The sequence below is a fragment of the Embiotoca jacksoni genome, unplaced genomic scaffold (assembly GCF_022577435.1).
Source record: "Embiotoca jacksoni isolate LCO1_2020_lvr unplaced genomic scaffold, fEmbJac1.0.p SCAF_6, whole genome shotgun sequence".
NCBI lineage: Eukaryota > Metazoa > Chordata > Actinopteri > Embiotocidae > Embiotoca > Embiotoca jacksoni.
Genome location: NW_027185414.1, coordinates 15,540,057 through 15,548,153, shown reverse-complemented (window position 1 = coordinate 15,548,153; position 8,097 = coordinate 15,540,057). Strand labels below are relative to the sequence as shown.

At 40.4% G+C, this 8,097-nt stretch overlaps 1 protein-coding gene across 4 annotated transcripts; it reads left to right on the top strand.

Annotated features, from left to right (window-relative positions):
- The first annotated feature begins 409 nt into the window (after positions 1-409).
- On the top strand, positions 410-7,712 carry btbd10b (BTB (POZ) domain containing 10b). Of its 4 annotated transcripts, none has more exons than XM_069173998.1 (9): positions 410-505; positions 931-1,078; positions 2,424-2,614; positions 3,034-3,349; positions 3,488-3,590; positions 4,203-4,323; positions 4,982-5,179; positions 5,276-5,386; positions 6,239-7,712. In XM_069173998.1, exons 2-9 carry the CDS (start codon positions 978-980, stop codon positions 6,565-6,567), a joined length of 1,470 nt encoding a protein of 489 aa, XP_069030099.1. In that variant the 5' UTR covers positions 410-505; positions 931-977; the 3' UTR covers positions 6,568-7,712. The 4 variants fall into 4 exon arrangements, with proteins under 4 accessions (XP_069030099.1, XP_069030098.1, XP_069030100.1 ...); XM_069173997.1 differs by having other exon boundaries at positions 2,421-2,614; XM_069173999.1 differs by lacking the exon at positions 931-1,078 and having other exon boundaries at positions 419-505; positions 2,421-2,614.
- Positions 7,713-8,097: the final 385 nt, after the last annotated feature.

Sequence of the window (8,097 nt, the reverse complement as noted above, 5' to 3'; positions counted from 1 at the left end):
ATAACAATATTTTTTTAACCTTATGTATTTGTAACATATGTGCTTTGATTTAAAATGTTATGTTTTCTCCATTATGGATTACGTCTGTTTAAAAGAATTTGTATAACTATGTTTATATTTTTATGCTTCTGTGTTTTTGAATAAAGTGAGCAACAACAAAAAAAACTCAAAATATCGCGAGACTTTGCGAGACTCGATTATCTCTCTTTATTCCCTTTTTAGGAAAACGTAAAAAAAAAAAAAAAAAAAAATCCTTCTACAAACTGTCTATCGCCATCACAACATTTTCATTTTTAAATCCAGTTCACTTTTCAAACAAAGCTGGTGTCGCGACCATATGTCTACGATAGCAAAAGCTACCATTTCTATCTTTGATTGCGTCATCACGTCGAGCCATTAACGGTCGTCACGTCGCACGTCAGCTGCGTGAGTGTTTTGAAAGGAGATGGCTGGTCAGCTGGCGAGACGTTGGGATTAAACTACAGAGGAAAACGTAGACAGCTAGGTAGCTGTTTTTATATTTGTGTGCCGTATCTGCCTCGAATACCGAAGTACATATATGCCAGCGCTATTGAAGCTTGTACAAGTAGCCACGCTGCCGTCTCGGATTATTATTATAATACTGTTGTAACGTACCGCTAGCACAGCCGGCTAATGTTAGCATGCTAGGTATGCTAACAGCAAAGTATCTGTCTTCATCGCGGGCTGAACGTCGTTGATGACGTTGTTCTCAGTTATTAATGCTCATGCGGCACTTTGACGGCAACTGTGATCGTTTGAGTTCCGTTTTATATGTAAATCGGAAGCTCACGTGAAGTCGGTGACACATTATTTTGTGTGCCTACCGACAAACAGCTAGCCTGTGGTTGGCTCAGGGCTGATCGGCGGATCGGACTGACTTGTTGATTTCGCCATTTAACTATTGAGCAGATTATGAACGGTGAAAGATCCAGACCGGACTCCCCCCTGTACGGGTGATGGCAGCACACCTGCAGTCACATGACAGTAACTCCAGTGACACCGAAAACTGGGAGCAAAAAGCAACGAGCCGACCTCGCAAACTCTGCAAACACTCGAGGTGAGCCAGATGAGAAGCTGCGAGGCCCTCCGGGAAAGTTCATCCGAGCAATGTCGAGCGACAGGGCAGATGCTGGGCTTTACACTTAGTCACACATCTGTCACTTGATCTGTGAAATGATAAATAAAAAAAAAAGTCAAAAAAACAACAACAAACATTTGATATTGCTCAGAGTATTTGCGTATCAGATGAATGTTCGTGGTTCCTGCTTCCTATTCGGTGATAGCTGTAGTATAAAACCAAACATATCACCAAGTACCGAGGTAACGAACCCTTTTATTATCACTGGTTGCATTAGGCAATCATGGCTTAGCTTGAAACGAATTAGCACAGCTGTTTTATGGCCATATTGATATATATATATTTTTTTAATATTTGTAAATCTGATTAAGTTGACTGTCCAGGTATTTATTTGAACTTGAATAGCTAAAGACATAGAATTCATTTTATTTGCACATGGTGATGATGAGTGCTATTTTCTATAATGGCAAAGTCGTTTTTAAAAAAAAAATGTTAAAGGGATTACAGGCATTTGTGCCCATGACTATTACATCACCTTCTGTGTGGCCCTGAACATACAAGGTTAGTTTCATGGAAAGCATTCATCTCCACTCCTGGTAATTAAAGTGATAAGCCTGATCTAATTGATTTTACAGTCCTTTGTTCTGTCCTACGAGGTCCTTTCCTGTAGTATTTCAAACAGCGCAATGGGGATAGACGGCAAAAAAGAATAGGCATCGAGATGTGTTTGGTCTCGGGGGTGTACCTGTGGTGGTCGGTAGGTTGGAGTGATCACCACATTATTACTGCCGCTGGGCTCTATCATCACAGCTTTTCCTTATGAAATCAACTTGTTTACTCTTTTTTTTTTCTGTCAATAAGCAGATATGATCTATTGGAAATGAAAAGTTAAATAGTATTTTGTCTTTTTGCCCCCGACGTACTTCCTTCTATAACTTTGCTCATGTGGTTTGCTGAGATCACACAAGAAGTATGTCAAAACGAGACTTGGCTGCATTACAGTATGTGTGCCATACTGCTATTAGCAGCTAGAGTGTGGTAAATCTGGCTGGTCTTGTTTTCACCTGTGTTTTTAAGGCCTCTCATGTTAGCTTGTTGGAGCAAATGTAAGTTATACTGTAATGTTTCACACTCCATGTGTGTTTATGTGTGTAAACCAGACAGTAAACAGGGTAACAACCCTTCTTAAGCTAAATCTATCCCATGTTCTGGTAGATACGTTGTTTGTGCGTCATACTATAATTATAACATAACATGATCAAAAGTATTGTTTAGTCTTGAGAAAGAGGAACATTCGGCATGCGTTTGTCTTGAAACGCAGCAGTCAGGGCCGAGGATCTCGAGTGGAGGCAGAACAGAGGAAGATGAGCCTGCATGGTGCCAGTGGGGGTATTGACCGCTCACGTGACCGCCGACGCTCCAGCGATCGCTCCAGGGACTCCTCACATGAGAGAGAAGGCCAGCTCACCCCTTGCATTCGCAACGTCACCTCACCCACCCGCCAACACAACAGTGGTGAGTATGCACGGAAAGAATAGAGAGCTTATATGGATGTCCTGTTAGAGTTCTGCAGCTCTTGGCAGCGACCATTGAGAACAGCTGACTGCATCTATCAACCCTCAGCTCAGACATGGTTTATATCTCTGCTGTGTTTGGCTGGGAATGGATCCAGGCCGTGTTTATCCACTTGTCTGTCTTTAGACTGTGTAGATACTTGAAATATGTTCTAAGTAGGATCCTTTTCAATCTGGTTGGTTAGATCAGATCCTAGAAGAAATTAACCAAAGATGGCACTAAAAAAACAAACTCAAATACCATCAGTGATTGATGTATTTGTTTCTCAAGGTATGTTTGTCCAATCGTTTCTGTTCCGAGTTATGGAAAAGAAGGGAAATGGCCTTTGTGAGTCATCGTTCTTCCTGTCTTGTGTTTAGACCGTGAACGAGATGGTGGCCCATCATCGCGGCCCAGTAGTCCACGGCCTCAGAGAGTCTCGCCCAGCGGTTCCAGCAGCAGCGGGGTGGTGAGCAGTCGCAACAGCAGCTTATCCAGCACCGAAGGCACCTTCAAGAGCTTGGGAGTTGGAGAAATGGTTTTTGTCTATGAGAATCCAAAGGAGGGAGGCGCAAGTGCCACTGTTGGAAATCGAAACATGAGGTCGTCAGAGAGGGTCACTCTGATTGTTGACAACACGCGCTTTGTAGTAGATCCTTCCATCTTCACTGCACAACCCAATACAATGTTGGGCAGGTACAGTACACTTTGGTCATCGTCATTCTGGTTTTATTCTGTTTAAATTAAAATGAAATGCATATAAAAGAGCTTTGGTAATATTGGATTTCCCTTTTCTGGTATTAAGAGAATTAGCCAAAGCTTCCTTTATTTCAGAATGTTTGGATCTGGCAGAGAACATAATTTCACACGGCCCAACGAGAAAGGGGAGTACGAGGTGGCCGAGGGCATTAGCTCAACAGTTTTCCGAGCAATTCTGGTAAGTTTCTAACATCTTTTGTGTATAAATAATGGTCCACTAAAAAAAAGCAGAAACACACACAGTAGTTCACTCAAATGAAAGATAGCTGCACTTCAGATCAACTTTGTGGGAAAAATAACATTCAACTATGACACATTATTGCAAATGAGCCGCTGTTGTCTTGGCTGATCTCCACCCGAAGAGAAACACCTTTTCATTCTGCCACCTGTACGGAATATATGAGACTGGAATGACAACGCAAATTTGAATGATTTCTTTTTCATTGCTTTACATTTACTGTCATCCAAACATACTACATATTAAAAGTCTACACTTTTGCATCTCATTTCCTAACTCACTGCATGTTACCTTTGGCCCACTGAGAACCCACCGTGTAACAGTTTAACAGACTTTGTAATAAATTACTTCTGTACCTTGTAGAACTCTAAATCTTCTATTAGATGGCAAAACACTGAACCAAAGTAAAATACTCTTACAGAGATCTATTTATGGTTTTATGTAGAAAGCTTTTAGTTCAGGCAATTGATTTTTGTTTTTAAATAAATAAATAATGGATTAAGTCAGAGTTTAAAACAACTGGCATTTTTGTGATTTCTGTTTAATTGACAGGATTACTACAAATCTGGGATAATCCGTTGTCCTGATGGAATCTCCATCCCGGAGTTGCGGGAGGCGTGCGACTATCTATGCATCTCCTTCGACTACAGCACCATCAAATGCAGAGACCTTAGTGAGTATTTTCTCCAGAGTGCTGAAGCTGTTCGTGCTACAGGATAACGCTGGTAGTTTTAAGTCAGAGTGAACAAGAGAACAGCACCTGACACAACATAAAAGATGTTCCAGCTAATGGAGCACATAATCACCAATCCATGAACTCTCCTGATTTTGGGAGAGTTTTTTTTTTTGGCCTGTTAAGACTCACAAAAAGGTTTTCACAGCACAAAATTACTGCAGCTGTGAAGCCACTGCCTAAACTGAGCAGGTGATGGATACAAATTAGGGCTAAGCAATTAACCACATTTATGTGGCAGAGATTTTTTTTTTTTTTTGCCTGTTTTGTTTTGTTAAATTATTTTTTTGCATTTTATTAATGCTACACATTTTCAGCATGGAGTCCATTGAAAGTTTCCTTTTCAAAGCCTGTTTCCTCCTCAGTGCTAAGACATAGTGGCAGAGCTCAGGGCCAGAACATGCATTGCGCTGTCCGGCATTTTCTGTCATCCACATCATAAACTGAAGCCAGTCACTCAAACCTAGAGTTCAATAGATTGTGCTTATGTAAGTGCCTCTCAATTTCTGTGTGAGGAAAGGTGAAGTCACTATCTCAATCTACAGCTGCCATCCTGTTTTCATTATTTGTCTCTCATCCTCATTCTCTTTGTTAACAGGTGCCCTGATGCATGAGCTGTCCAACGATGGAGCTCGGCGTCAATTTGAGTTTTACCTTGAGGAAATGGTTCTGCCTTTGATGGTGCTCAGTGCTCAAAGTGGAGAGAGGGAATGTCACATTGTAGTCCTTACTGATGATGATGTGGTGGACTGGGATGAAGAGTATCCACCACAAATGGGGGAAGAGTATTCACAGAGTGAGTACCAACTAATACACAGCACAGACACGTGCCTGAATGCTCGTACAAAACACTGACATGTGATTAACAATGCTGTTTTTCTTCTCCCTGCAGTCATTTACAGCACAAAACTGTACAGATTTTTCAAGTATATCGAGAACCGGGATGTTGCCAAATCAGTTTTAAAGGAGAGAGGATTGAAGAAAATAAGACTGGGCATCGAAGGTAAGATGGACTTTTCAGAAATGTTTTTTAAGCTTTTGTCAGTGGAGCGAGGTTTTAAATGTTTCAGACAATCAACTGTTCAACAGACACCAAATAACTGGCTTTTTAATGCATGTTAGCAGTTTTCCTCCCCTACTTTGAACACATTATACTATAGATCAGTTATTAGTGAAACCTTTGGCTCTTTTTCTGTCTCAGGCATTTTGCTGTCAGACACTCAAAGGGTTAAGCAGTAGGCAACAGACATGTACAACAACTGTCATACATGCTTCTGTCTATGTACTCTTCACTCGTGCAAAAGGACATGTTCATTGAATTGTTAAAATAGATTTTTATCATTTGATTGCTCTAAATATGTTGATGATAGAGAGAGATGAGAAAAAAAATCTATAATTTGTATAATGTTTCACAAGATAGTGGTGAACCTCTGCTGTGTTCAATCAATTCAACATCTGGGCCTCTTGAGTTAAAAGTCAAGTGTAATACAATATCAGGTTCAGATACCGGCTGTGGAGGATAAAATATGTGTTTTGTGTATCTACATAGATTTAGAAAAGGGCACCTAAATGTTTTGCAGCCTACACTGCTCTCTGCTGTAAAACTGAGTATAAAAAAAAATATTCAGTTTGAGATTTGTTTAACCCTAAAACTACCTTGGTAATTTGGAAAACAGAGCAAATGGAAAAAATAATTGGAAGCCAAACCTTGTTATAGTCAAAATACGGTGCAAAAGAACTACTTCTAAGCAAGTGGTCACTTACTTCAACGACAGATTGAGGCACTCTCAGCTCGTGACTGTAGATGAACCAAAGATGAACAGAGCTAATGACTTTGTCCTCTCTGTGTTGACAGGTTACCCTACATATAAAGAGAAAGTTAAGAAACGACCAGGAGGTCGCCCAGAGGTCATTTACAACTACGTCCAGAGGCCCTTCATCCGCATGTCCTGGGAAAAGGAGGAGGGTAAAAGCCGCCATGTGGACTTCCAGTGTGTTAAATCCAAGTCCATCACCAACTTGGCGGCGGCAGCAGCAGACATCCCCCAGGACCAGCTGGTGATGCACCCTGGCCCCCAAGTGGATGAACTGGACATCCTACCTAATCACCCACCTAGTGGAAATCTCTACAGCAACAACTACAGCAACGAGCCTGATCCGGATGCACCGTCACCTGCTGTCTGAGGACACACTGGTCCTCTTTCAATGCCTCTGCCCCTCTCCTACTCTTCTCGTCCTACTCCCAGCATGCTGCAGCATGGAGCGCCAGGGGCACCATAACCATATTGCCTTGACACCTCCTTTGCAGCCTTAGAGCCTCAAGAACCCGGATGACTGTAGAAAAAGAAACATGAGGAACAAGACTGGTCGAAGGAAGAGTTCACTATTGTTTTAATTTTGTTTTTTTACTTGACCAAAGGAATTTATTTTTGTTTGGGGAAAAAAAAAATATTTGTTAAACACATAGTATGAACATTATTACTTACATCGTTATTGTATCTTAATTTAATAGGTTTGGCTGAGCACTCTCGTGGTATCACTGTTTTCTCACAGGTTTTATTTCACTGATAATTTTAATTTTGATTCTCTTGGGTGGCCTAACTACTAAATGTGCTTTGGTGGGAAGAAGACAAGACTCGCTAAGGAGAAAATATGACTCTCTGGTCATGGAGAAAATGAGTTATCACCACTTAGTGTCATGATCTCCAGTTGAACTCCTCTCAGATATCTTTGAATCTTGTAATGGGATATGTAGTCATTGGCTGAATCCGATATGTGATGTTATGCTCCTCCCGCAGCCAAGATATTAAGCAGAGCACAGGCTGTTGTGGTCAGAATCTTTTGTGCAAAGCTTGAAATTGTTGTTTAAAAATAAAACATAAATTCATGAAATAAAGATGAAAATAAACATTTTGTGTATATTTGATCCATCAAAAACTTGATGATATTTATAAAAGTAGGATTGATCCAGGATGTAATTCATTTCAGAGTATAAAATATTAAGCAGAACTGTTATCTTGACCCCAAACACTAAAAATTAACACATCTTTAATAATGTGTGATTCAATTATTGCAAAAGCAACCACCGATAAGCTCAAATGGATTTATTGCTGAAAGTGAACTAATACATTTTTTTAAATCAGAAAAGTATACGCATGTATCATAAGTAAAAATTAAAACTCATTAAGGGCAAATCATTTTAAGGAAACATGAAGATGACCAACATGAAAAGGAAGTCTTTTTTTTCAGTATGATGGGCTATTTATAATTTGTTTCTTTTCCTCAAACTAAAATAAAGTTTTTTTGCACAAAATGTGTTTTATCAGTCCATCTCTATTTGTAATTTGAAGAATCACATCATAACATTACCTTATTCAGTAAGTTCACAAGAAGGGCTGTAACAAGACACCTGGTTGAAGCTCCTCAAAAAAGGAGTTGAAAACTCCTCAATTGTGGACATTATACAATGGAAACACTGCTTTACCAAGCTCTCCTCTGGGAATCAGGAGAATAAAGAAAAGCACAGGTATACATGCGGCCAGGTCACACTGCTGCACAAGTCAACAATGAACTAATAAAAAGTGTGGGCGGGAGGCTTCGGCAGAGGGCAGGTGCAGATACTGACTTCATAGAGAAAAACAGTGCTGTGTGTTCAAAGAGCCTGTTTTGAAGACACTGGGAGGGCTGCACTTTGCTGAAGCCATCTGCCCCACA

What these genes read in the sequence shown, in the direction of transcription:
- btbd10b (XM_069173997.1), top strand. Translation starts at nt 978, where the DNA reads ATGGCAGCACACCTGCAGTCACATGACAGTAACTCCAGTGACACCGAA. An exon ending in CCCAATACAATGTTGGGCAG is followed by an intron (nt 3,350 to 3,487) that starts GTACAGTACACT and finishes CCTTTATTTCAG; the next exon opens with AATGTTTGGATCTGGCAGAG. An exon ending in CAGTTTTCCGAGCAATTCTG is followed by an intron (nt 3,591 to 4,202) that starts GTAAGTTTCTAA and finishes TTTAATTGACAG; the next exon opens with GATTACTACAAATCTGGGAT.